The following is a 27366-nucleotide window of genomic DNA, read 5'->3' on the forward strand; positions in this document are numbered from 1 at the left end:
AAACCCCCCTGACACCCCCAGCCCCACACGCCGACCACCGCTCCCCGCCCCCCTGCCACCTCTCGCCCCCCAGCGCCCCTTCCCCGTGCCCCCACTCCCCTCATCCTCCCCCAAAATCCCCCCATTGTCCTCCCCCACCGCTCCGGGCCCTTCCCCACCCTTCTCACCCCCCGGCCCTCCCTCACCTGCGGCCCCCGCGGCCCGGCCTCCGCCGCCCTCGGAAGCGCCCAGCGGCGGCGAGGCGAGGAGCAGGAGGCGGAGGCGACAGCGGCACCCGGCGGCCGGGAGCCGTTCCCCAGAGCCGAGTCCTCCAAAAAGGCTTTTTTTTAGGGAGCTGAGACCCTCCCCCAAGCCCAGCCTGAGCGGGGGCTTCGTGGGTTAATGCAGCGCCGCGGAAAAACTCGGGGAAAATCCCCTCCGCCCGACCACTGCCTCAGACACGAAGCAGTCCCATGGGGTTTGTAGGGTTCCTGAGAGATTTGTCCCCCAAAATGAGCACTTCTTGGGTCCCTGACACACTCCTGTGCTGCTCCCCTTCTCCTCAGACCAGGCCATGAGCCCTCACTGGGCACTGACACCAGTTGCACCACTACCCACTGCACCCCTGTCCCAGTCCCCATCCCCTGAGGACAGCAGCAACAGCTCGAGCTGCCACACGTGAGGTGAAACCCAGCCCGGTGCGAGGCTGCACGAAAATCCAGCCACAGGGACAGGCAGCCCACAGCCCCACAGAGCAATCCTCTTGCAGATTATCCAGCCCCCCGAGTTGCTCAGGACGAACATCACCTCACCCCGCATCGATACACAGCCCTGAGCACCACCAGGATGTGCTGCAGCACCAGGACTATTTATTACATGATTAAATCCAAATACAAAATTAGGGCTAAGGGAAGGAAAAGAAGAGAGTCCCACTGGGGAGGGCAGCAGAGCAGAGCTCCCCACAGCCCAGCAGGCCCTGAGCAAATATCCCCTCTGGCAGGTGCTGCGCCGTCAGTGTGTCCAGTGTCCTCCAGGCCCCGCTAGCTGGAGGTCGCCTGCTCTGCCTTCAGCACCTCCGTGCTGGGGGGCTGGGGGTCCCCATGGGCTGGAGGTATCTCGTCCTGAGTCTTCACAGCTTGCGTCTTGGTCAGCGTGGTGTAGATGCCCAGGGCCTGCAGGGAATGACAGAGCCATCAGGGAGGAGAGACAACGCACGCTTATGGGGACTGGGAAGGTCTCCAGAGAAGGCCCTGTGGGGCAGCGAGAAGTGTCCCCGCTGTGGGGCTGTGGCGATTTTTGACAGGGCACACACAGGGCTGGGACAGGGCAGGTCCCACAAGGAGGCAGGGCCGCAGCAGTCTCTAAAGGGGCTCTGTCTGTGGCCCTGATGTCGCTGTGCTACACCACAGTATCAGTCAGCCCCATGCAGGACTCCTGCCAGTTCAGTGGTGCCTTCAGGTGCCTTCAGTTACCCAAATCCCCGTTCAGTCCTGTTTCTTCAGGGATGGAGAGGGAAGAGGCAAACTTCCACCTCAAGGAGACAGAAAGTCATCACTCGCCTCATATTTTTGCCACCTTATTTTGGCACGAAGAGAAGGGTCCTGTCTCCTACAGCCGCAACTGGCTCAGGCCAGCCCCACAGCCAGGGGCTGCCACAACAGAGACCCTCCAGTTCCCACAGGATGCTGCAAAGCAGCTTCCCCAACCCACACCTTCTATTTCACACCCACCCACTGGGCCAAATTCCTCCTCATGTCCACACCTCTCCTCTCCCAGCACCACCACCTCCTCAACAGGGGCTGCGAGCTTCACCTCCCTCAGCCTCTGACACGAGGCAGGGTCCCTCCTCCGACACTGACCTGTGCGACCATGTGGGTGATGTCGCCAGTGTTGGCTGGCAGCAGGACCGTGTTGGAGTCTTTGGCAAGCTTGGAGAAGGCGTTCACATACTGCTCGGCCACAGAGAGGGAGGCAGCCGCGCTACCGTGCTGCGGAGAGATGGCCGAGGCTCAGCATGAAGGAGGCTGAGCCAGGCACCACCAAGAGCTCAGCCGTGCCAGCACCCCCAGCCTGCCCCAGGTGTCAGCAAATCTCTTTGCTAAGATGCCAGGGGGTATCTGCGAGGAAGCCAGGTGCCACCCCAGTTTTGGGATCACCTCCCTGTGCTGGCACCAAAGCTTTGGCTGCCCCAAGGAGCCCTCACTCACCTGCTGGGCCAGGGCAGCCGCCAGGAGCTGAATGGCCTCGGCCTTGGCCTTGGCCCTGACCAGCATGGCATTGGCTTCTCCTGCAAGGAAGCACGGGATGCAGATCAGAACTGTGACAACACGCTTGCAAGAAATACATCAAGAAAACGTAGTGCATGCAATGCCTCCTTTTCTCTAACAATAGCACTACGATTGTCCTGCAACACCTCTCCTGCTGCCCCAGGCTGTAGAGAAGCAACACCAACTGCAGCACAGCCCAAGGGTCCCAGCAGGGGGGATGAGAGCAGTTGAGGCAGCCTGGCTCACAGCAGTGCAATCTGCTCCCAGGGAGCACCACCCCTCAATACAGAGGGGTGCAGATCCCCTGGTGTTCAGGGCCAAAGGTGCTACCAGCAGCTTTGTTGATTTGCTCAGCCTTCTCAGCTTCCGACGCCAGGATCTGGGCCTGCTTCTGCCCCTCAGCCACGTTGATAGCAGATTCCCGCGTCCCCTCTGACTCCAGCACTGTCGCACGCTTCCGTCGCTCTGCCTCCACCTGCAAACACAGGTCAGATGCCTGCCTGCCACAGCCACTCGGGGGAATCCCACCCATGGGGCAAGCACAGCAAAGACACTTCTATGTCCCTGCTGGGCAAGGGCAGCTTAGCAAAGGGTAAGAAGACAGCTACAGAACTGAGTGGTCCCCAGCAAGGGCTGGTTCTGCTTCCCAGATGCAGTTTGCTGCAGCAGTGAGCCCAAAGCACACCACGCCACGCTGCCCCAACCCTGGGCATGCTGCTCACAATATGCCACACTGACTCCAATGTGGGGCACTCACTGTAATGCTGCTGGGCACCACCAGCTCACTGAAACTGCTCCCACGAACACCCACCAGCCCACACAACCCTCCTCAGTTTGGTCCACAACTAACAGGCCAGCCTGTTTCCCCTCCTCCCCTTCCAGGCCTGCCCTGGGCTCCCTTTCCTCAAGGGGAGATCTCCAGCTCTGGGATTTGCTTCCTGCAGAGCCCAACAGGCCCTGGGGATTTTAAAAAGAGCTGGCAGAGCTTGTATGTACTAGGCAGGGGTCACCACTGCAGAAATAAGAATGGGGATTATTTACTCAATAGCTGTGTGCTCACAGCCAAAGTGCCAACAGGCTTCCCTCCCTGCAGGATGGCCCAGAGTGCTGCCAGCTCTGGATGGAGAACAGCCTTGCTTCGTGGAAGAGGAAACTTCCCTCTCATTCCAGATCGCCCACCCAGAGAGACGAACCTGCATCTGCATAGATTCCTTCACCCTTGGGGGCACGTGGATGTCCTTAATCTCGTATCGCAGGCACCGGATGCCCCAGCAGTCTGAGGCTTGGTTGATTGCATCCACTATGTTGGCATTGAGGGACTCACGCTCCTGGCAGGCACAAAAGAAACAGCAGAGAACAAAGGAGAGGTGCTTAGCATGAGACAGGGGTCAGAAGGGAAATAGACACCTCGTCTCGTGGGCAAAGGTCAGCCAGAAAATCACAACTCCACAGGTGTAGGGCAGGGCAAGATGCTTCCCACATCTCTCGGAGAGGTCACTTTCTCCTAGAAAGGGCAGTGCCCCAAACTGAAATTGCTGATGCAAGCATCTGGTCTACAGCTGGATACAGAGATGTCCCAGGAACACCAACAGCTCCTGCTTCTGTCCAATAAGGGTTACAGCCCCCCTGAACCACTTCAGCCAGGACACTCATCACTGGGCCTAAGCAAAGTGCAGCTGACTTGAGAGAAACACAATCACGCCAGCTGGGTGTGGACATTGGCCAAACAGACCCAAAGCAAGACCCATCTCCAAGGATTCACAAACACGTTCACTGAAACAGAAGCCTAATGCCATATAAGCAAAGGGCACATTAGTGTTATATGTACGGCCATACAGGCCCCGCAGGGTTCTGAGATGCTGCCAGATGTTGGCGGTGCTGGTATCCACCTCCCCTGCTCACCCGGAATACTCTGTCGAGGGAGAGTTTGCCAAGTTCAGATCTCATGGTGGTCTGGGCCAGCTGCGTCACAGCATATTCAGGATCCTCCACCCCATAACTGGCCTGCGGAACAGAAGCAAAAACAAGAGAGTCCGTGGTGTTGCTGAAAGGGATCCCAAAAGAGGCAAGGTGAGGAAAGGTTGTGCTAAGATGAAAAACCTGCCACAGGCACCCCCATCGATTTCTTCCTCCAAGAGAGCAGTCCCAAAGAAGGGGACGCTCAGCCCACCCACTCGTGGAGCACAGCAAGCCTGACAGAGGCTGAAGCGTGCATCTCAAAGAGAAAAAGGCCAGGAGAGACTGGCCACGGCAGCCAGCTGTGTGAGGCTACACATGCAGAGCCTGCAGGGCACAGCCACGGGTGCGGGAGGCTGCAAGCTGCCTCGTGCCTCCAGGGTCAAGCTGGGCCCCAGGACAGCAGGGACGGTACCTTGTAGGGGTCCATGACCCGCAGATAGAGCACTCCATCAATCTGCAGGGTGACGTTATCTGCCGGGAAAAGAATGACACATCCTGTTTACTAAAACAGAGGAGAAAAGGCATGGCAGCCCCCCTCTCCCCTGACAGAATTAATAGAGCTGGGCACAGTCATCCCTCTCCTTCCTGTTGTCAACAGTGTAGCATGGAGAGAGGGATCAGCTGAAATAGGTCTCCTTGTGTAAAATGCTTTGTCAGAAGGATCCCTACATTCCCTACAAAGTGCCTCACTCTGACTTTTAAATACACCAGAAACCTCAGGTGTCAAGATCGAAACATCTCGTGCTGTAGCTATCTTAACTGATAAAAGATTTAGGAGGGGAAAAAAAAAAAAAAAGGAAACTTAACACTAGAATTTTAACAGACAAGTCCACCAACCAGATCAAAAATTTTTGTGTCATTTGCAAAAACACAGGAGACTTTTCCTGGTTCAACAAATGAAAACTTTTGAAATCTGAAAAATTGATTCTGTATTCATCATAGCAAGAAGTGGAGCAGCCCAGAGAGGCTCACGGGACCTCCAGGGGTTCTGCTGGTCATAGTGCCATGGGTATGGGCAAGTCTGGGTCCACAGACATTTCTTCTTAGAAAGAGCAGTCAGGCACTGGGACGGGTTGCCCAGAGAGGTGGTGGCGTCACCGTCCCTGGGGGTGCTCAAGGAAAGGCTGGATGTGGTGCTTAGGGACAGGGTTTAGTGGGTGACGGTATTTGGGAGATAGTTGGAGCAGATGATCTTGAAGGTCTTTTCCAACCCTAATGACTCTCTGATTCTAGGAGCCTGGCACATTTCCTCTCATCCCCACGCTGTCCCTTGTTCACCACAGATGCAGGGAAAGGGAAAGGGCAGGAGACAGAGCCTGTTCCTTACCTAGGGTGACAGCTGATTGCTCTGGGACATTAATGACAATTTCTTTGAGACTCTGCACGTAACGAATCCGATCCAGCAAAGGGATGAGGAAATTCAAACCCTGCGAAAAAGGTGGGATCAGGCAGCTGAGCCCCGAAGCCAGGCAGAAGTTTGCCCACCCAGAGAGCGCCGTGCAAACAAAGCCCAAGTACGCGACATGCTGCAGACGCTTCAAGTAGAATAAACGTGGTGAGTTTAGCTTTCTTGCTGCTTTTAACACACTATTTTAAAGGAAATCAGTCAACAGGCACCTAAGAGGATGGCAGCCTGTCAGAATAATCCCAGGTGCTCCGAGCGTCCCCTGAAACCCCGTGCAAACCACGCGCCCGGCCGCCGCCACAGGCACCTGCCAGCCCCCAGAAGGGCCGAAACCCATCTCCTTACGGGCTCGAGGATCCGGTGGAACTTGCCCATCCTCTCCACCACCCAGGCCTCCTGCTGCGGCACGAAGAGCACCCCGATGTTGACGGGCAGGCCGGAGTTGAGCCGCTGCGGAGCTGGGGCCAGCCAGGCCGAACGCTTCAGCTGCTGGGCGCGCTGCGGGGACCGAGAGGCGCGGCGTGGAGCCCCCTGACACCACCACCACCACCACCACCACCACCCTCCTCATCCTCATCCTCACCTTCCTCCCCCTGCTCCCCCTCCACCCAGCACCCCGAGGTGCCCAAACTGGGCTCAGTCCACACAGCGTGGCTGCCCACAGCCCCCCCCCAGCCCCTTCCCTCGCACCCCACGCTATTTATAAGGGGCCACAACCCCTCCACACCCCCTCCCCAAACCCTCCCGGCCCCCCAGGGGCTCTCCCCCCGGCCGCACCCGCAGCAGCCCCGGCGCTGCCCGCCCCAGCATCGCTGCCCCCCAAGCGCCTCCGCTCCCCGCCCGCCGCCCCGGAACCTCCCCGGGCCGCGCCGCCTCTTCCGGAGCCCTCAATGCCGCCTCCCGGCCCTCCTCGGCGGCCCCAAGCCTTGTGTTCCCTCCCCTTCGTGTCCCTCCCCCCCCTTCCTCCTCGTTCCCTCAGGGAGCTGTGTGTGAGGCAGGGCTCGGTCTCCAAACGTTTATTAAATAAAACCCAACACAGAAGTACCGGTGCGGCGCTGCGGGAAGGGGGGCGGATGGCTGCTGAGGCAGCTCTCCCCCCCCCCCACACCACCCTTCCCCGTCTCTTCCCCCCCCACCCCAAATTTATCGCCTCACACACACACACACACACACACGGCGACCTGCGGGGCTCCCTCAGCTCCGGGTTTGGCTCCTTCCTTCCTCTGTCCCAAGGGGTGAGGGGATCCACCAACACGCACCCCTCGATGCTTCAGACATCACCGAGATGGTGCCCAGCGAGTCTCAGCCTCACCCCCAGCTTCTAACAGAGCCCCCCGGCTTTTAACAAAGCCCCCCGGCTTCTAACAGAGCCCCCCATCTTCTAACAGGGTCACCCCTGCCCTCCACTTGGGGCCACGGCCGCCCTCGCTGTGCCCTGGCAGCCCCATGGGGCTGGGGGTGCAGCCCCCGCTGTTCGGGGCCTCATCCCGCACCTGTAGGGGAAAAAAAGCAGCGCCTCCGATCCTCCACCCACCCAGTGACAATAAATACTAATAAATACAAACTTTTTCCACGCTTTCAGCTCACGCCCCGGGGATGGGCACGGGCAGCCTCCCCCCTTTGCCTCCAGCCGTGCCTCCCGGTTTGGGGCAGCAGTGGCAAAAGCCCTGGGCACGTCCCTGGGGCAGTGGGGCTGCCCCCATTCCTCCTCATGAAACCCCCTTGGCGATGGCAGGGGGGCACAGCCGCGACTTGGGGGCAGGTGAGGAGGGCGACACGTGAAGGTGGCAGGGCTTCATCTCTCCTTTACTCATCTCTCCCCGAAGCAGCGGGCTGGGAGCTCCCCGGCAGCCCCGGGGCGAGGGAGAAGGTCAGGCCCAGGGCGAGTAGCAGGGGTTCCTTGGCATCTCCGTGAAAGATTTCAGTTCGTAGGGGATCCCCGAGTCAACCTCGATCGACTTGCGGGAGAAAAGCAGCCGGATGTCGTCGTGAAGGTAGATCTTCCCCGACTTGGAGCTGTGAAACCTGGGAGGAGACTAGTGATAGGACTAGAAGGAACGGCCTCAAGTAGTGCCAGGGGAGGTTCAGGTTGGGAATTAGAAATTTCCTCTGAGAAAGAGCAGTCAGGCATTGGAAAGGGGTGCCCAGGGAGGTGGTGGAGTCACTGTCCCTGGGGGTGTTCAAGGAAAGGCTGGACGTGGTGCTTAGGGACAGGGTTTAGTGAGTGACATTGGGAGTAGGGGCATGGTTGGAGCAGATGATCTTGAAGATCTTTTCCACCCTTAATGATTCTGTGGAAGAGCCTCAGACTTGAAGGCAAGGGCAGGACAGCCTCATCAGGAGGAGGGGACACAACTCCTTCCCCTCCTGTGGCCCCTGGTCAAAGTGGCCACGCTCTGTTTGCCTTCAGAGGGACAGAGGTGGCTGCCATGGGGCAGGAGAACAGCTCCCTGCAGCCCTTCCAGTGCCAACAGCAGCTGGTGCTTGCTCTCCCCCAAGGCTACGGGGTCAGGCTGCCACCCCAGAGGGGGCTGCAAGTTTAGGGGAAGCAGGGACATAGGGAAGAGGGTCTGGGAGCCCAGGACAGGTCTCCATCCCACCCCATACGCCCTACCTCAGGTGCATCAGGTAGCAGAGGACCCTGCGGGGCGGGCTGGTGCCCGGTGGCTCGCTGGGGGCCACGGTGGCCCCTTCCTCCTCCCCCACGGGCACCAGGAAGATGCGGTGGCGCAGGAAGGTCATGTGGTTGGCCGGCATGTCCTGGAAGTCGTACGTCACCAAGAACATCTTCACCACAGTCTTGTTGGGGTTAAATAAGGTCTGGGGGTAGAGGATGGGTAGGTGGGGGGTCAGACTGGGAAGGGCCCAGGAACAGATCCATAGGACAGGGCTGGGGTGTCTGGGGGCGACAACAGAGGACACAAGGGACCAGAAGAGTTGTCCTTGCCCCGCACCAGCCCCAAACGGGCTTTGCCTGAGGCTCGGCTCTTGCCCAGTCCGTGTCCCTCACAGAAGAGCCAGCACAGGTCACTCTGAGCTGGCCCACAGCTTCATCCTCTCCACCCACCTCCACTCCCTTATTCCCATCCCATCCCCTCTGCACATACACACCCCACCAGCATCATCCTTCCCCATATCTCCTGCCCCCTTGTCTTCCTGTCAGCACCCTGGAGGTCCTGTGCTCCCTCCACTGTGCTTTCTTGGTGGCCATGCTGCTACTCTGCAGAAAAAAATCTGGCTGCTGCCTCTGCTAAGCAGCACAATACCAGAGACTCTCTGGATGCCCCATCCCTGGCAGTGCTCAAGGCCAGGCTGGATGGGGCTTTGGGAAACCTGGTCTGGTGGGAGGTGTCCCTGCCCATGGCAGGGTGGTGGAATTAGGTGGTTTTTAAAGTCACTTCCAACCCAAGCCATTCTAAGATTCTGTGATAATGGAGTATCTCCACCCCAGGCAGCAACAGGAGCCCAGCTACCACTCACCACTTGGATGGTTCCAGCTTTGGGGACACTGTAACCCTTCTTTCCCAAGGCCTCCAAGTCAATCACTCCCTGGGGCAAAATAAACAGCATGTGTGAGAGAGAGAGAGAGAGAAAAAGCCCACGGAGAGCCCAGCTGGGACGCAGCATGGGGCCAAGACCCCACTTTCTCTTTGCTTTGCAGGTTAAATGTTGCTCCTGCCATAGCTGATGGTCTCCTTAGACGTGTGGCTGCTTGAGCCAAGCTCTCCATGGAAGAGCAGCCCCTGAGGATGTGCAGTGTCTGGACACAGCTCCCCACTCATGTCTACTATAAGCCCAGCCTGTGTGCACGTACCAGGAAAGGTGAGGGTGCGCTGTGTTCAGAGATGTCAAAGTAGGTGACGTCCACAGGCAGGGTGGCATGCTGGGGGCAGTAGGAGCCGCTGGCACCGATCTCTGCTGTGAAGCCCTCGATGCGTCCCGATGGTGCAAAGCGCCCCTTCAGGATGGACTCCTGAAAGAGGAGGGAAGCGTCAGGGACTGCAGGCTGCCTGCAAGGGACCACGGCTGCTTTTTCAAGGACAGATCCCATCCCATCCAGCCATAGGTGACCTCAAACCAGCCTTCTGTCACGGCAAAGAACCTGCAGCTGCCACGTCACATCGCCAACGTGCACGAAGCCCTCGGGGACAGGCAACCCAGCCCCACGCCAGCTGCCACAGAAAGCATCCAGCTCCTGTTGGGCTCATCTTCTCCTAGCTCAATGCCAGCCCAGCCCGAGCCCTCCAGACCCACCTCCCTCCCCAGCAGGCCATCACCGTGTGGGTGCTGTTACCTCAAAGTTGCCCAGCAGAGCGTGGCTGACGGTGGTGGTGGCCCAGGGTGCTGCAGAGGAGCGGGTCCCCCTCCGGGGGCTGCTCCGGAGATGTCGCCTTGGGAGAGGAGAGCAAGCATCAGTGTGGGGCCAGAGAGCACATCTCCCTGGGGGCGCAGAGCCCTCTCCCCTGATTCCCCTGATAGGGACACGTCTCTCCCACCACCCCTTTCCCTGGTAGAAGTTGAGCCATTTTCCTAACCCCAGGGGCAGCCTCCCTCCACCCCACAGCCCAGAGTCTTGCGTAGGGGAGATGCCCAGGAACCCAACCCAATCCATCTGCCCCACAGCAGGCTGTAGGGTGCTGGGATCACTGTGCACCCCAGACCTGCTGTGGGGCAGGAGCTGCTGGGACACTCACGATTTGAGGCGCAGCCCGCTCTTCAGCCTCCTCCCGACCGCAGTGCAATCTTCAGAGCTCTGGAAGGGACATGAAACCGAGGAACGTGTTAGGGCACCAAACAGGGACCGTGCACCACCTCTTGCCCTGTCCCACATCCCTGCTGGGATGGCATGCGGGGCAGCATGAAGCACAGAGATGCTGCAGAGCTGCCCAAACCCAGACCTGGCTGCCAGGGCAGGTCTTTACCCTCCCAAAGTGGCTCTAGTGAGAAAGGTGGTGACAAAACCTGAGACAAGGGTGCAGCACGCAGCCTCCCACCCCGTAAACCACATCTAAGGAAGGGTAACACGTACGACAAAGCTCCCTGGCCAGTCTGGGAAAAGTCCTCTCCCAAGGCGATTCATGCAAAATCTGGGCAAAGGGTTGGGCTGCCCACAGCCTGGCTCCTACAGCTGTAGGGTGGGGGATTAAAACCAGGGCCTCACTGCTGCTTCCTTTTTAAAAGTGCCCCCTTTTCAGGGGTTTTCCTTTCTGGAAGCCACACAAAGGGCAGCACAACACAAAGGGATGATGGAGCTAGCTGGCATGACCAGGCTGGAAAACCGAGGGAAGCTGCTGGAGGACCTCACTCTGCAAGGGCAGCGCTGGGGGCAGCCAGGCTGGGGGACAGTCACCAAAAAGGGCACGTGGACAGGGATGGAGCTGTGTGTGTCCCACGCTCAGGGCATCCTGGCTCTGAGCAGGAACAAGCCAGGGTGCCTCTGCTTTTGTAGGGCTGGTGGCAGGCAACAGACGTGTCCCAGGGCCGGCCACTATCCACCGTGCCGTGGCACTGGGACAGGACAGGGTGCCGTGCCACTCTGGGCCATGTGCCCAAAAGGGACAGCTCTGGGTGTCTCCAGGCTGTTTTCCCTGCCTCCTCCCACCCCACAGTGATGCTCACCTTGGCTGCAGGGAGCAGGTGGTTCCAGAAAGGGGCTCCCTTGGCGTCGGTGCTGCGGCAGGCTGTGGGCACCGGGTGGCACGGCAGGGCCCTCTTCTTCCTCGCCGGCGGGGACAGGCTCTCGTCCTCGGAGCAGGAGTCGGCCACCACCTCACCAGCGGGCAGCAGCTTCCTTTTGGCCGGGCAGCTGCTGCCGCTGACCCGGCTGCTCCCGCAAGGCGTCTTCTCCAGGGAGCTCAGGCTGCCAGGCTCGGGGCTGAGCACCGCCTGCGGGGTCGGGGGCTCCTTGCACCCGTTGGCCGCCACTGGCCATTCCTCTCCTCCGCTAGCCCTGCTGCTGTGAGCAGGGCTGCTCCCCGGCTTTTCTCTCCTCCCAGCAGAGTCCAGCTGGGACGTTTGTGCAATATTGTGCAAATCAAGGTCAAGTAGGTTGTGGCCACTCGCCCGATCCCCGTTCTCCCCGCAGCCCGCGGGCTGATCCCCCGGCGGGACGGGACAACCGTCTCTCGTGTGCAAAGTACTGCAAGCCATGTGCTGAGGCCGCGAGGAGGAGGAGGAGGAGGAGGCATCCTGCGGCTTGTCCTCTCTGCTGGCCTTGGGGCTGGGGCTGGGGCTGCCCTCGCACCGGTGCTCCACCACCCGCAGCCCGCTATGGGAGAAGTGCTGGGCAGAGCCGCACAGGGAGAGCTCCTCCACCAGCAGACCGTCCTCGAAGGCATCGTCATCCTCCAGGGCAGCCTGCCCGGGGCCCCTCTCGCACTTGCTGTCCACCCCCCCTCCACCCCAGTGAGTTCGTTTGGGATCCCGCACCCCCTCCGGAGTTCGCTGCTCGGGGTATCCCCTCTTGACAGCCGGCCGGCTGCCCGCCCGCTGCTCCGTGCTCTCGGAGGAGCTGGAGAGATGGGAGAAGATGGAGACCTGGTAAACCTTCTGGCGCTTGATCTCCGTCTCGTTGTAGCCCATGAGGATGCCGTGGTGGGTGCAGCGCTGCGAGGAAGGCTCCAAGGCCGCCTCTCTGCTGGGTCGGGGCAGGCCGGAGTCGGCGCTGGGCTCCGGGGGCAGGGACGTCTCCGTGTGGATGTGCCGCATGGAGCCTCACTTGGCTGGGCCCCACGAGGAGCTGGAGCCAGGACAGCCCATGCAGCGGCAGGAGGGGGACAGTAAAGTGCCACGGGTGACAGTGGGAGGGCAGGGCAGGAGCTGGGCCCTCTCCCTCAGGACGTCCGAGCGAGCCTCCCGTTATGGGGTGCGCTGCAGTGCAGCATCTGGAAAGCGAGAGGAGAGAGGTCAGCAGGGATCAGGGTCCTCGTCCTGCCCTCTGGACCCGTGGGAGGTGGGCAGCCCTGCTCGGACCTCCCTCCCCAGGGATGGGAAGAGGAACCAGCCCTGTGTGGGTTCTGCAGGGAACCCCACAGCATCACCCACCTGCAGGATCAGCGCTTCCCTCCTGGCCTGGGCACAGAGAGGAGTTTCCAGCTGGGCTGGAGGCTACAAGTCTGGGGACAAGCCTGTGCAAGTGAGGAGAAGGGGGCCTGCCCTCTGCCAGGGACCTGCTGTGCTCGTGCTGCTCTGGAGCACAGGAGTCAGGCAGGTCAGACCAGTCCCAGGGGCTCTGGACTGTAATCACCCCTCTGGGCAACAGCAGCCAGATCTCGGAGCGCTTGCCAAAGAAACCAGCCCCAGCCGCATGCGCTAAAGGAGGCAGGGTTGGCTTCGAGGCTGCCAGCCCCACAGTGGGGACAGGAACCTGTCTGTGCAACCTGGGGGAACCTGAATTATTGTCACGGGTAGCTCTGCCAGCTTGGACCAGAGTCCTGAAGCAGCTGGGTGGCACCAGGGGCTGCAGAGCCCACCATGGGTGCCTGCACCATCCACCCACCCCATACCATCCACACCACCCACCCCTGCCCTCCTCGAGGACTCAGCCTCCTTCATGCTACACAAGGCTTCTATTTCCATTTTCAGCCCGGTTTCGGGGTTTTGAGAATTCCAGCTGTGAGCTGTCTGGCACAATAAACCCTAAAATGTCTGCAAGAGGAGAGGAGATGGGATGCCTGCTGAAAATTCACTGGCCCACTGAGGAGCCTCAGAGCCTGACAAAGAGCCCACGCCTGCAGCTCTGCCCTTTGCCTGTCCCAGTAGCTCTCCCTGCTCCTGTGGAACAAAGGCTCAGGGGCAGGCATGCAACAGGGGACGCAGTTCCCCAAGCAGGTCAAGGCCATCTGGAGACTGATGCCACAGGTGGTAGTTTGATCCCCGCTGTGATGGGGATGCAAAGGTGCCCAGTCGGTGTAGTTGAGGCCAGGGACTTCGAGAGAAGCAAGGAAAGGTGTCACCAGGCACCAGTATGTGCTGGAGGCCAACTGGCTGAAGAGCAGCTTTGCTGAAAAGGTCCTGAGAGTCCTGGTGGGCACCAATTTGACCGCAAGGGAGTGGTGTGACCTTGTCACAAAGAGGCTAGTGCTATCCTGGGCTGTATTCTGAGGAACAATACCAGCAGGTCAGTGAAGGCCACACCTGAGAGGGTCCAGCAAGGGGCCACTAAGATGATTAAGGGACTGGAACAGCTCTCCTATGAAAAAAGGCTGAGAGCTGGGAATGTTCATCCTGGAGGGGAGAAGGCTAAGCCACCTGGATGTGGTCCTGGGCGCCCTGCTCTGGGTGTCCCTGCTTGGGCAGGGGTCCCTTCCCACCTCATCCCCTCTCTGAGGCTGTGTAACCCCCATGCTGCAGCCCGCCCTGGCTGCCCCCACACTCACCCCTCTGCAGCAGAACCCCAGCGTGCTCCGGATCAACCTCCCCGTCCCGCCGTGGGCTGTCGTTGGCACAGCTCGCTGAAGACACCTGCCAGCCAGGCACCCCCCAGAAGCGGCGTGGCTGCCGTGGAATGGCTCCCACCATCACGGTGTGCCTCCGAACCTCTGCGCCGTCCTCTCCAGCTCTTCAGTCTCCACAGCAGCTCTGAGGGCAAAGAAAAGGGGAGATGCAGGAACGGTGAGATTCAGAGGCTCGCCAAGAGCAGGGCAGGAGGCTGCAATCAGGGAATGGTTTGGGTTGGGGGGGACCTTAAAGATCACCCAGTTCCAAGCCCCCCGCCATGGGCAGGGACACCTCCCACCGGACCAGGTTGCCCAAACCCTGGGGCTACCTGCCCGCAGGGTCACACAGACAGAGAAGGCAGTACTGAAGTTCAGCCTCTCCCAAATCCAAAGGTCACATGAATCTATAGGTCATCTCAGGCAGTATTTTCACTTTACTTTCCATTTAAGCCACAAATACTTTAAGCTCAGCTGTAAACTCTCGTATCTTGCTTGTCCTTTACACCCCTTTTGCTTGCCTTCCTGCGTGAAAACCTGTGTGTAGGAACAGATCCCTGCTTCCTTTTGGTGATCGTTCCATGGCCTGCCTTCCACGACACTGCAGATCACCAGCAGCCTCTGGGCCTCCAGCTAGCCACTGGGCTCATGCCCATCCACCCCATCCACCCACAGCACAGGACACTTTCTGGCCCTACACACAAGGAAAAGAGCTTGCAATTGCCTTCCTCTGGGAGGAGATGCATGGTAGGGATGGCAGAAACCAGGAGCCTGACAGCTCTGAGCACAGTGCCCTCCCATCAGCCTCCCCCAGAGCAAAGACAGCGATCCTTCCACGCGCACAGCTCTCACCTGCTCAGAGGCACCCTTGATGTGTGAAGTAGATTTGCAGCTGCCACACAGCTCCCTTGTGGTCACAATCCACCAGCACCGCAGCTTTGATGCCTGGAAGAAGGCAAAGAGGAGAATTAATCCAGGCAGCAGCTCATGGTGCAACACCGTCACAGCCTTGGGGCACCTCAGTCCCTCTGCCACGGGGCTGCTCAGGAGCTTTGCAGTCCTAGGAAGCTTTGGGTGAAGGAGAAAATGCTGCCCACCGCTGGGGGCTGTGCACCTCCCTCCCCATGAAGCCTCAGCCATGGAGCTCCCCTCCAGGCAGCCACTGCCTGTGTCCTGTTGAACAACCTGACCACGAGCACTGCTCTGAAAGCTGGAAACAGCAGGGCCAGGCACACGAACAAAATCCCTGCAGGGATGCTCAGAGGCACCAAATACCCCATTGCACTTCGGTCCAGCAAATTCTGCATTGGTACAACGAATGTGTGGCCTGACTTTGACTGCCATAGAAAATGTGCTGCTCCTTCGTTACATCTCCAGTAAGATTTGCAATTAGTCCCAGTCTCTCAGAGCAGACCAGCCCAAAAGCCACCTCCATCAGAGCCAGGGGAAGAACAGAGCCAGAACAGAGGTGCAACACGCCAGCTCCCACAGAGCACTCGCAGCAGGACAAGTCAATGCTGCAGCACCACAACCCCCCTGGTCCAAACCCTTGACAAAAGCTCTTTGTAAAGCCCAGCTCCTCCTGGCACCCTGCAGGAAGGCTGGTAGAGGAGCAGGTGGGTGCTCACAGCCACGGCCAGACGCTGCAGTGTTGGCACACCATGCTCTGCCCACCTGGAACGGGGAGAGCTCTCACCACAGGTAGCTGCTTCCCTCCTCCATCCCAGGGCAGGTCTGCACCATGACTTCTGTGGCACGGCCAGCCACTGGGAAACAAAATCAGCAGCCAGCAGCACGAGTCAGCACGGGGCGGCAGGAGAAAGCCACATCCTTCCTGCCAGTGTCCACGCAGGACAAAAGTGCAGATTCAGCCTGCGCCCTTTCTTTTCTCTGACCCACACCCTGCTGCAGCCACAGCCCTTCCCAAGTCCCCGGGCAGGCAGGCTGAGCCCTTTGCTCCCCACAGGCAGCTGCCTTGCAGGAGAATGAGTCTATCAGGAGACGCTGACACCACAAACCCATCCCAGAGATCTCCATGCCATTCACCCGCTGATGCCAGCACAGGGCAGTAGGGTGCACCCCCAGCCTGAGGGGCTGCACCTCGTTTTGCCAACCCAGGTGCTGCTGCCAAATGCACCCTGCAGGGAAACACCAGGACTCCCCATCCCACCCCTAAAAGCACACCCTGGGACCCCTTTACACGCCCTGTAGCTGGGGACAGGGAGCAGCAGGAGCATGGCACTGCTCCTCTCCCCTGAATGCATCAGGAGCCCCTCACAGCCCTTCTACAGAGCAACACAGGGACCCCAAACCACTGCACCTACAGCAGGGACAGGGAGACATCCCCTGGACATCTCTCCCTTCTTCTTCCCCCAGAGCCAGGCATCTCCAGAGCCCTGCTTCTGGCAGCCTGGATGGGACAGGAGCAGGTCTGGGTCCTCCCTGCAGAGCTGTACAGGTGCCACCCGGGGCTCCCTGTGCCCACACCAAAGATTTGGTCCCTCCTAAGCCCAAGCAGCTGTGATTTTGCTGGTGTTTTGGCCCGTATCAGTGCTCTAAGATAGGACTGAATGGGCTTTGCCTGCAGGGGGAAGCCTGGCAAGAGCTCCTCCTGCTCTCTGTCCTGCTCACACCAAGCTCCCAGGCCACCCCAGCAGCAATGGGGCCAGCAGGGCAGTCATCTGCCCCAGACCATCATTCAGACAAGCAGGATGGTTGCTGTGTGGCAAAGCTCCCTCTGTACCAACCACGTTTTGAAGGAGAAAAAATCCCCTTCTATGGTTCTGCAGTGCCACCAGGGTCACAGCCCTGCTGTGGGTCTCCTGGCACCAGGATCCAGAGCTTCCCCTTCTTCCCCCAGCCTGGCTAGGCCTGGGGAAGGGCAGCTTTGGGGGCAATTTGGGGGCAGGACGGGCAGAGCAGTGGGACAGGGGCACCTGGCACTGATGCAAGGAGACCAAGGGCTGTGCCCAAAGGGACCCAGCAGGACCCAAGACCGTGGGTCTGCCTGGGGCAGAGCACCAGGACCGTGGGCTGGCACGGATGAGAGACCTTCTTGCAGCTTTTGGACAATAAAACAATGCCAAGCTGGTGTTTATACTGCCTTCTGCTCCTGGGAAGAGCTAAGGAAACCCTTGCAGCCTCCCTGGGTTCAGGCAGGAGCGGGGCTGGCAGAGAATCACCCATGGTACGTGCAGAGCACGAGGCAAGAGAAGAAGCAACAGAAACTGCTGGGGAGTGACTGCCCAGAGGATAAGCCACAGCTCTGCCAGTCCTATCTGAACGCAGAAAAAGGAAGAAAAAGTAACCACTGGATGTGTAAAGCCACAAGGTCCTTGGCACAGGCTGAGAGCGGAGCCTGAGAAGCGCCGGCAGGCGGAAAGTTCCCATCACACGCCCGAAGAACGGCAGCACCAGCAGCAACGCTGGCGTCAGAGGAAGGTTTTTCTGAGGCCTGCAAGGTCAGGTACATGGCTGTCAGCAGAGATACGGACAGGCGAGGCTGGGGACCACTTCCAGCATCATCCCTGGGCGAGGCAGCAACCCTGGAGAGGAGGCAGTTAGAGGGGAGCCTGAAGGGAAGGAGGAACGGGGTGGAGGTGGCCCCGGAGGTCCCCTGGGCTTCAGGCTGGGGAGGAAGGAGCTCACGCCTGGTGGAAAGGAGGGAGAGGGGAGGAGAGAGGGTGCAGAGGGAGGGAGCATCCCTGCCCCGCTGCAAGGGCAAGCCCTGCTCCCGGGGGCTCTGAAGGAGGCCCGCCGCTGTGCCAGATTTACGCAGCTGCAGAGCCTTGCTTCGTGCTGGCCCCCGTGCAGAAAGCAGGGAGGAAGCCCCAGCCCAGATGGGAAGGGGCCATGCCCACATCAGGAGTGCGAGCTCCTGGAAGCCACCAGGGACAGCACCAGGGACAGACCCTGCACCTCCCTCTGCCCGATGGCACTGTCCCTCTCTCTCTCCCTCCCAGCACCTCGCTGCAGGCTGACAACACCCCTCAGGACACAGCTCCCGAGGGCACCGATGCCTCCTGTCCCCGCCACGGGCTGGGGTCTGCCCCACGGTGCCGTCCCCATCCCCGCAGGCAGGTGCCGTGGGGAGGCTACGTGGGGTCCGAGCCCTCCCGCTCGCCGTGCTGGGGTAACACAATGAGAGCTCCCCCCGGGGGGGGCTCGGGAAGCCCGCAGGCTTTACCCCTGCACCACCTGAAGCCCCGCACCCGGATCTCTTCCAACACCTTGCCTCGGCATCAGCGATGCTGACAATAGCCTGCGGCTGGGAAGGGGGCTGGCAGGGTCTGCAGGCAGACCCCATAGGGCGACGGCCACCTGTGCGTGGCTCTCCCCAATACCCAAACCACCCCCCCCCCAGCAGCCTCCCCTCCATGCACGGCTGCCCCTCTCCCCCAGGAAAGCACGGTCAGAGAATGAAAAGCAGCTCAGCACCCGGCAGGACAATCGGGCTGCTCTCCCCAGCCGGCAGCACCCCCTGCCCACCCAGCCCAGCAGGCTCAAACCTCCGCGATGCAGCCGGCGGCGTCCAGCCGGGAGCCCACGAAACCCGCAGCACGGGGAGATCCCAGGCAAGCAGCAGCCGCTCGGCTCACCGGGAGGACAGCCCAGGTTGAGGACAGACCTTTGTCTCTGCCTGCCTGTCTCGCAGGCTCGCTGCTGGAGGAGGAAAAGGGGGGGGCGGTGGGGGGACAGCGAGCAAAGATAACACCCCTAGGAGGGATGTCACAGCCACGTTAATCACTTGGAATTCCAGCCAGCGCAGACCCGGGCGCTGCAAATATGGGCAGCAAATGGAGATGCTCAAAGCTCTGAAATAATTGGATCCTTTCACAAGAGCCGAGCCCAGAATCCAGCACAGGAATTCAGTCCCCGCTGGAAGTCGAGAGATCAAATGCGCGGAGAGGAGGCAGGCGCAGCACACGCAATCCTCAGCCGCCGCCGCTGCCGGATCCGCAGCCCCCCGCGCCGCTCTCCTCTCAGGTGTCTGCCCGGCAGGAGTGATGGCACGGGGAGGATGGCCACGGCGAGCCCCGTGCGGAGCCCGGCTGGGGACCGTGCCCTCCCCATCCAACTTACTCCACTTGTGGCAAGGTGCAGGAGCGCTGCCAAGCAGACAGGAGGCTTATCGGAGGAAAGCGGCGGCCTCGAAGCCTCGCTCAAGGGGCAGCCCATGGGAGGGAGACCCCCGGAGCTGCCCACCAGCCCCCGCGGGGCGATGCGCAGCCCGGCAGGCTTGGCAGCCCGCGTCACGTCCCCGGCGAGACGCGCTCACGGCACATGCAGGCTCCTGCTCAGCGCCTCAACGGCGATGAAAAGGCACGGAGGCTTCTGCCAGAAAACAAAGAGGCAGCGGCAGAGCTGGGGGTGGGGAAAACTCTCCGCTGCTGCCCAAGAGGATCCCTGCGGAGGCAGCAGGATGCTGACGGGCTGCACCGCAGCTACTCACCCCCGCGAGCACCCACCGTGGCACCCGCTCGCCCGGCGGAGGGAGGACGGAGGGTGGGCCGGTCCCGGTCCCCTCCCCGAGGACGTGTGGGGTGGGAAGTGCTGCAGGACGCAAGCCAGGCCCAGGACAACAGCTGGCCACAAGGGGAAAATTCCTCCGGGCTGGCTTCGCTTCGCCAAACGCCGTGTCTTCCCCACCTCGGGGTAACCACCGTGCGCCGCCGCTCCCGAGGGGAAAGTGCAGCCAGCACCAGGCGTGCAAGTTTTATGGCAAGGGGAATCTGCGGAGCTCAGCACCGTGCAGGCTCCAGAGTTGACCCTGTGGTGGTGGTTACCCCGGGGTGACAAAAGAAGTGCCACCCCATGCAGGGACACAAGGGCAGGCTCCCCTCGCTGGTCCCATGGGTGGCAGCCCGGGGAGCGGGGACTGGTGGCTCCATCCCAGCCCCTGGTGCCAACTGGAACCGACGGGCAATCTCCCACTGTTTGTGCTTACAAAGCTCACAGGATGGCAGAGGGCAGGGAGCACGACTGCTCAGCACACTGGCCGTGACCAGGGCACCAACGTGCTGCCACGTGTTCAGCAGGACACTCGTCCAGGGGAGGCATCCGCCAGGTCCAAACAGGACTAGGTCATCACCAGGCTAAGTGAAGCACAGGCATTAGGATTAACAGTCCTCTCGGCCTGACTATCTGATGTGCCAGGAGGAGGAATAACACCCTGGGGTTGGTTTATTCTTGCATCAGAAGCCCTGGGGAACTCTATCCTGACCTGTTTAGCTTGACCCTGAAGGAAAGGCGAATCACTTACTGGTAACTCCCATCCTGTCTGCTCCCTGTGGCAGGGAAGCACGACCTGAGCGGGCTGCTTGAGCCCCTGGCAGGGCGCTCTGGGGCTGTGGGCTGAGGTTTTGCAAGCTGAGGGATGTCAGCACGGCAATCAGCGGGTGACAGGAACCTCTTTGCTCACACCTCAGCTGCCCCCTGGCCACCCAACACTCACCCCCGGCCACCGCTGCACACAACCACAGCCATCCACCTTCCTCCTCACCGTGCCCCGAGTCCCTGCAGCCACCCACGCCGCCTGATCCTCACCTTCCCCACATCCTCTGCCCGGCAGCCTGGCTCTGCATCCCCTGCTGCATGCTGATTTTCACTCTCACCCCACATCCCCGTCCCCCGCAGCCAGCAGACCCTATTTAGGCGCATCCCCTGCAGGTCCCCCGTATCCTCAGCTCCTTACCTGAGCCGTGCTCCCTCCCGATCTCTGCAGCTCACACCATAACCTACACCACCACCCACCAGACCCAGTGACGAGCCCCCAGCTGGCACAGCCACGGCAGTGTCACCTTTTCCCTACCTGCCCTGCTGCTCACCACGTCACAGAAAGTCCCGGGGATGCTGCATTACCCGGAGCAACTCCGGGCAGGGGTGTCAAAGCCACAGATGGGAAGATGGGGCAGGTGAAGCGCCTGCGGTGAGGAGGGCAGCGCTGACCCGTGGGAAGCGTCCCTGCTCGCCACCACCCCTCTTGCAATACACTTCCTTTTACCGTAAGAGCCCTCCAAGGGAGGTGCTTGGGCACCGGCACCCGGCTCGGCGTCACGAAGCTGCAGCCTGCAGATAAGGCAGCAGGGACATCCCGTATCTCTTCCACTCCCCGTGCTGGATGTCTGCGTGGCACAGGAGGAGGAGATACCACCTGCACCCGACTCATCCCTTCCCAGCTGCGATTTAGGGAGTCTCCAGGGTGCGAAGGCCAGAAGCAGGGACAGAAGCTGGGCAGGAATTCAGGGTGAGGTTTTGGAGGTGTTTGACCACCTCCAAACTGGATGAGTCCAGGAGGGCTGCTGCGAGGAAGGGGTATTTCTACCAGGAATTCGATGTCCTGCGTCTTGCCAGGAAAAGGCAAAAATCTCTCCTTCCAGTGAGGACTGAAGATAAGAGAGAAACTCTCTGCTGGCATTAGGAAAAGGGTGTCACAGCTGTCATCTGAACACTCCCACTGCAAACACACGAGCGCTCAAGCCTCTCTGAAGTGCAACAAGAGGGCCTGGGGTGCCTGCTTCCAGGCATACTCAAGCCAGCAGGGCAGCACCAGCTCCTGCTCCACCCCATGGAAACCCCAAACCCCGTGGCCCACAGCCCCAAACCTCCCGTGCATCCTGCAGCTGCATGCAGTGGGGATGGCCTCGGGATGGAGGTGTTGGATGCAGATGGCAGCATCGAGGACACCAAGGCCCATGTTTTGGTGGCAGAGGACCTGCCCAGGGTTCAAGACACAGCCACATCAGACAAGCCTCCTGCACAAGACACGAGTTCCCACATCTGTCCCTACAACATGAAGGCCCCCGTGAGCAAGCTGGGCTTGCTGCTGCTGCAGTCCATGGCTTGCTGTGCTGCTACAGCCCAGAGATCTCAGAGAGCAGCTGAGCCATCACCAGCAGCTGCAAAACACCAACCCTGGTGGCAGCTATGTCACGGGGGACACAGACATCCCCCCAAATCTGATGTGCACAGGGAGCCCACGAAGGAACCGAGAGCTCTCCACGGACCACCAGACAACAGCAGGTCCCCGGCCACGCAGTGACTTACCCACGCAGCTGGGAGGAGATTCCAGGGGCCTGTTGGCTCAGATGAGTGGTCCCCACTTCTCCTGATGCACGCGTGTTGTAACAGGGACATCCAAGTAACGCAACAGGGCCCAGAGCCGGGTTGAGCAACAGGCAGACGGCACGGAGAGGCGGCCAGGGGAAGGGAGCGCGCAGCACTCACCCCGAGTCGCAGCCCAGCAGCAACGAGCCCATGGGAAAGGCTGAGATGAGCAACTTGAGAAGGGAGCTGGGGACAAATGTGGGCTCGTGGGAATGTCCTAGACCTTGAAAACCCACATGAAAGTGTCTGGGGAGCCTGAATGCCAGGGGCATCCTCTGCCAGATGGGGAGGCACATGGAGCTGTTGCTGCAGGTCAGCTCTGCCCAGGCTACATGCAGCCCCCTTTGCTCTGTTACTCTTGCAGACAGGACAGGGAAAGCACTAAAAACCCTTTTGGCACTTGCATGCAGGACTCAGGCTTCTGGAGCATCAGACACCAGGGTCAAAGCTAGGAGACTCAATAAATCGCAGAGCGAAGCTGTTTCTGAAGACAAGGCTGATGAAGCTGCCAGCAGCCAGCCTCGCAGAAGGACAGGATCAGGAAAAGAGCAGCCATGAGAATAAAAGGCTGGCAAAGAAACAGAAAATACTGGGAGCAAGTAATTCTTTCCAGACAGTCCTTTGGGCTCATCTCAGCCTCCATCTGCTCCCTATCTGCTCGGGATGGTCAGGCAGCTGGAGCCTTTAAAAAGACTACTGGTGACTTCCCCCTCCAATTGTCACCGTGTCCGGGCCTGGGACAGGCACCACGGGGATGATAACCCCAGAGCCCCTCCAGCTGTGGAGCTGGGGGCTGGCTGAAGCGAACCAAGCCAGGAGAAGGGCTGGCGTTTGCTGTGCCACGGCCAGGGGATGGACAAACACACCTCCGAGCCCTCTATGCACCTACAACCACGTCAGCCCCGCAAACTGTGAGCTGCTACATGGCCAGGTGCCCCGAGGGCTGCAGGACCAGGCAGTGGTGCAGGTAGGATGGGACCTCATGGTCCAACCCTGCTTGGAGCGGGGCCAACCTCGCCGAGGGCTGAGGCTCTCCGAATTTGGAGATTGCTCCCCCTTCTCTGGGCCCTGCTCCAGAGCTCAACTGTCCTTGTGGGGAAATATTTTTCCTGATATCTCATTGGAATTTCCCTCGATGCATCTTGTGCCACTGCCTCTTATCCTGTTCCTGGGCACTTCCCAGGAGAGCCCGGCTCCGGGCTTTTTCTCTCCAAAGCCCCACCAGGCAGCAGTGAAACCCTTTCCCTCTCCCAGGCTGCACAGTCCTGCTGCTCTGACTGCTCCTCTCCTGTCCTCCAGCCCCTCATCACCTCCACGGCCTCATCTTGGCTCACCCCAACCTGCCTGGAGCCCAAAACCTCCCAGGGCAGGAGGAAGACCTGCAGGAGGAATGGGGCAAAAGGTTAATCCGCAGAGACTGAGCTCGTGGGCTGAGAAGCTGGCCAGCAGGAGGGAGCAGTCACCCGTGGCAGGGAGGGACACCACCACCTCCTGCCCCAGCTGGAGCCTCCTGCAAGCAGGCACAACTCAGCAGCCTGCTTGCCCTTCCCTTCCCCTCCTCACCTCACCTCCAACAGGCTCAGCAGATGGACACGACGCAGGGCCAGGGCTCCTGGGGGTCTCTGGAGGGTGCTGGAGCCTGTTGATCTCCATCCCTCCCAGCCAAGGGTAAAAAAGGCAGGACAGGAGGTACCTGGAGCCAGCTGCAAGCCTACAAGACCTTAGGGGTGATGAAACAAGAGTCTCCCCCAAGCACAGACCAGCACGGGGTGTTTTCCCTTCAGGTATTTGATCTATGGCTCTGGTTGTCGGAGATACCGAGTGCCTACTCCAGCACCTGCTGCAGAATGCCTAGGTGGGAATCCCAAATGGCTGCTCCAGGAAGTTTGGCCCTAAATACACAGTGATTTGCTTTCACTGCTGGCCCTACTTCCACCATTCCCACGGGGGACCAGCCCTCAGCCATGACGAGCGGGACCACCACGAGTCAAACTCAGCAGAGACCAGCTGGGCTAGATAGAAATTACACAGCCCCGAGCTGGAGGAGGTGAGCAGCCATCCACAGCCCCCAGGACACCCCCCAGGGTCTGCAGCAGTGCCAGAGGGGCACAGATCACACAGGATTTCTGCAGCTGTGGCCCAGATCTGTGCAGCATCCTCCCCAGCCCGGCTCTTCCCCCTGGCTTAATAAAGACCTACCTCTTATCCCTCTCTGCCCCAGCAGGGACTGCTCCTTTTTCCATCCTGCCTCTCCCATTCTCTTAGCGTGGAGGGGAAGGTTACCAGGCAGGATCCAGCCACGACAGAGACCTGCTGAGGTTGCCCAAGGTGACTGCACACCCCACTACCTCCCGGAACAAGGACTGACCCTTCCCAACAGAGGCTGGGATACCCTGACACCACTCTGCTCCCTGCAGTGCTCGTCTCCAGTCCCTCCAGCAGTGCCTCCAAGGACACGGACACGTACCAGCGGTGAGACACCAGCAGGGACCTGGTGCAGCACACGGCTGAGCCGGATCCTTCCCCGTCTCCACTGCTCTGCTTCCAGAGCCCTGAGGCTCCCCCAGCTCCTGGGGGTACCTGGCACGGGCTGCCAGACCTTTGGGCTCCCGACAGCCCCGGGATGGCACCTGCCTTCTGCTTCCCGCTGACTCACCCCCCTCTGACTCACCCCCTCCTCCTGCCTGACTCACCCATTTCACCAGGGCCGGCCGCGGGCGTCAGGGCAATGCCACAAGCTCCGTGAGGCAGCAAACAGGGCAGGGGAAGTGGTGCCAAACCCCCCTTCTCCCGCAGCGCTGGCTCGAGGCCACGTCGGGGCGGCGGGGCCAGCCAGGAGTGGGAGCGCTGCCATGCGCAAGCACGGCCGAGATAAGGAGCGAGGCCGGGGGCGGGTTTCCTCCGGGCTCCGAGGCTGCCTTCCAGGCAAACACGGTGGTTTTATCAACCCTCTGGCAGCCTGACCCCACCTCTGGCTGCGGGAGGGACACCCAGTGGACCTGCCTTGGGTATAGGCTGACATGTGTGATCCTGTGCTGCGCCTCTTCCCAGTTTGGCTCAGCGGGGTGGAGAGCTTCCTCGGCTGACCCCAGGCTCTGGAAGGGACCGAAGCAGCCAGATGTGACAAAAGGCTGATCGCCCATCACTGCTCCTGCTGGGGAGCAGCTCTGCAGAGCAGAGCACATCCATCAAGGAGTGCACGAGGGAGAGCAGGCACACAGGGAAGACACGGATCCGTGCACACGCCTGGGCTGCGGAGCTGCGCCTCTCCCTGCTGCGGCCTCGTGGCTGGAGGATCCATCTCCCACCGAGAAAATCTGCCTTCCCAGGGCAAAGAGAACCAAGACAGGCCACCCTGCTTCTCCTGCAGGCTCCCATCAGGATGCTTTGCTCCCCAGGGGCAGCAGGGTGGGAGATGCACAGTGCTCACCGCGTGCTATCAGCGTGGCCAAAGGCACAGCCGACACCACGGTCACGGTGCCACCAAGGTCACAGCAGCGGGTAAGCGCCTGAACAAACCAGCAGCCACCAGCAGGACAGGCCCAGCAATTTAAATGCACATGCTGAAAGCAGGCTCTGAAAAGAAGGGCTTCCTGAACTGCCAGCAGAGGGATTTATTCACCCACCTCTAAGTCAGTGGCATGGTTCTGCTGCTCAGGTGACGCCAAAAGGGCAGCGTGAGAACTGAGGATTTTGGGCAACGACAGAGGGAGAAGTTCAGGCTTTCTGAATGCAGATGCTAAGCAGCGAGAAGTACGTGAAGTTGACAAAACAGTTCCTGAAACGGTTCCTGTTAACAAGGGCAGGCACACAGATTGCTAGACTGACAAGGAGCCATCTACCAAGGTCAACAGAGGACATTTACCGTCTCTCCAGGAGCCCCAAACCAAGCCTTTCATTGCTGGGTTCCCTTTCCCACAGTGGCTCTGTGCTCCCCACATCTCCCTTCATGGCGCTTGAAAAAAGCGGAGCAGCCACAGGGCTGCTAACTTAGCTGGTGGCTGCAGCGACCCAGTCGGAGATGCCAGCATGAGGACAGAGGCTGTAACAGAGCCTGTTCCCCTCCCAGCATCTCCTCCTGCCAGGACTCAGGGAGATGAAATAGCTGGAGCTGGCACCCAGCGCTCATGGAGCATTCCCTGGGACCACTTTCCATCTCCTAGACAGAGCCCAGTGAAGCATCAGCCCTTTGTTCCAAAAATCACATCCAAGGTCATCCGATCCGATGTAAGGACCAGATGTGGAATTTCTTTAAATAAAAGCTTAGATTAGGGAGCATACCCGTGGCGAGGGATGGAGTGGAGTGGCCAAGCGCCTGCTAACCCAGCCTGCAAGTTTTAAGGACAAAGCTTCCTTTTCTGGTCAGTAACACAAATCCGAGCTTGCTAAAATTGGAAAGCCCACCGTGTGGCTTGCAGCTGGCGCTCACCCTTCCTGCAAGCTGCAAACCCCTATTGTCTTGGCAGCCCCGATCAAACCTCCCTGTGCAAGGGGATGCTCTTGTTGACTCAGCACATCCTGCAGCCCTCCGTACACATCCTGGGTGGGCTGGCTCGCACCAGCCGAGGCTCAGGATGGAAACAAGCTGTGTTCGCTTCCCACCTTGCTGTGGGAAGGGAAGTGGAGGTTTCTGCCATCCATCCCTTCCCTTGCTTCTTCTGTTGGTCCCTCTGCTGCTGTGCCCCATGGGGCACTCAGCACAGACGATGCTAAGCAGAGAGGCCTGGATAGGAAAGCAGCCAGACTTCGGCTTTCCTGCTGAACTACACGTGCAGAATTCCACTTTTAGCCTGGGCGGGCATTTAAAAGCCTCCTGACAAAGTAAAATGTGCCTGCAGGCCCTCTTCTGCATTTTGGAGAGGACCTCTCTCAAAGGCATCGCTTTTGACCCTCTGCTCACCCTGCAGCACTCACCGGCGCAGAGCAGGAGGGAGCAGCCCCAGCACTGGCTGCACGGGTGATGCCATAAATCCAGCAGCCACACATGGGGCAGCTGCAAGTGCCCCCTTGCCCCACGCTTTTGGATAGCACTTACGAGATACCTGAGTGCCTTAGTGTGGTCTGTTCAGCCCAGACAGCCTCACCACTTCCCCATGGATCAAAAGCCGGTCTCCTTCCAGCAGACAAGGGCTCCTTCTTCCTCCTTTGTTCCAATTAACTTTACACCAGGATCCTTCCCAGCAGCACTGTCCCCCTGCATTTAACCACACTCCTC

At 60.1% G+C, this 27366-nt stretch overlaps 2 protein-coding genes across 3 annotated transcripts in view; both read right to left on the reverse strand.

Annotated features, from left to right (window-relative positions):
• Positions 1-826: 826 nt before the first annotated feature.
• Positions 827-6428, reverse strand: STOML2 (stomatin like 2). The gene is made up of 10 exons (XM_032205807.1): positions 6388-6428; positions 5956-6108; positions 5533-5632; positions 4618-4676; positions 4149-4250; positions 3440-3574; positions 2577-2721; positions 2187-2266; positions 1839-1967; positions 827-1151 (listed from the first exon to the last, which is right to left on the reverse strand). The coding sequence occupies exons 1-10, from the start codon at positions 6418-6420 to the stop codon at positions 1020-1022; spliced, it is 1068 nt and encodes a 355-aa protein (XP_032061698.1). The 5' UTR covers positions 6421-6428; the 3' UTR covers positions 827-1019.
• A 326-nt stretch (positions 6429-6754) lies between these two features.
• FAM214B (family with sequence similarity 214 member B) overlaps positions 6755-27366 on the reverse strand; it is a 28843-nt gene continuing 8231 nt past the window's right edge. The window contains exons 1-10 of one of the 2 annotated variants that reach the window (XM_032206728.1): positions 19498-19538; positions 14898-14990; positions 13989-14190; positions 11230-12494; positions 10305-10363; positions 9905-10001; positions 9425-9583; positions 9091-9159; positions 8225-8430; positions 6755-7635 (exon numbers count right to left, since the gene is read on the reverse strand). In XM_032206728.1, the coding sequence (XP_032062619.1) occupies positions 7482-7635; positions 8225-8430; positions 9091-9159; positions 9425-9583; positions 9905-10001; positions 10305-10363; positions 11230-12318 (1833 nt within the window). In that variant the 5' untranslated portion in view covers positions 12319-12494; positions 13989-14190; positions 14898-14990; positions 19498-19538 and the 3' untranslated portion in view covers positions 6755-7481. Of the gene's footprint in view, positions 7636-8224; positions 8431-9090; positions 9160-9424; positions 9584-9904; positions 10002-10304; positions 10364-11229; positions 12495-13988; positions 14191-14897; positions 14991-19497; positions 19539-27366 lie in introns of those variants that run through there. The other variant, XM_032206727.1, reaches the window with a different exon arrangement.

This window comes from Aythya fuligula, chromosome Z, assembly GCF_009819795.1.
Source record: "Aythya fuligula isolate bAytFul2 chromosome Z, bAytFul2.pri, whole genome shotgun sequence".
Taxonomy (NCBI): domain Eukaryota; kingdom Metazoa; phylum Chordata; class Aves; order Anseriformes; family Anatidae; genus Aythya; species Aythya fuligula.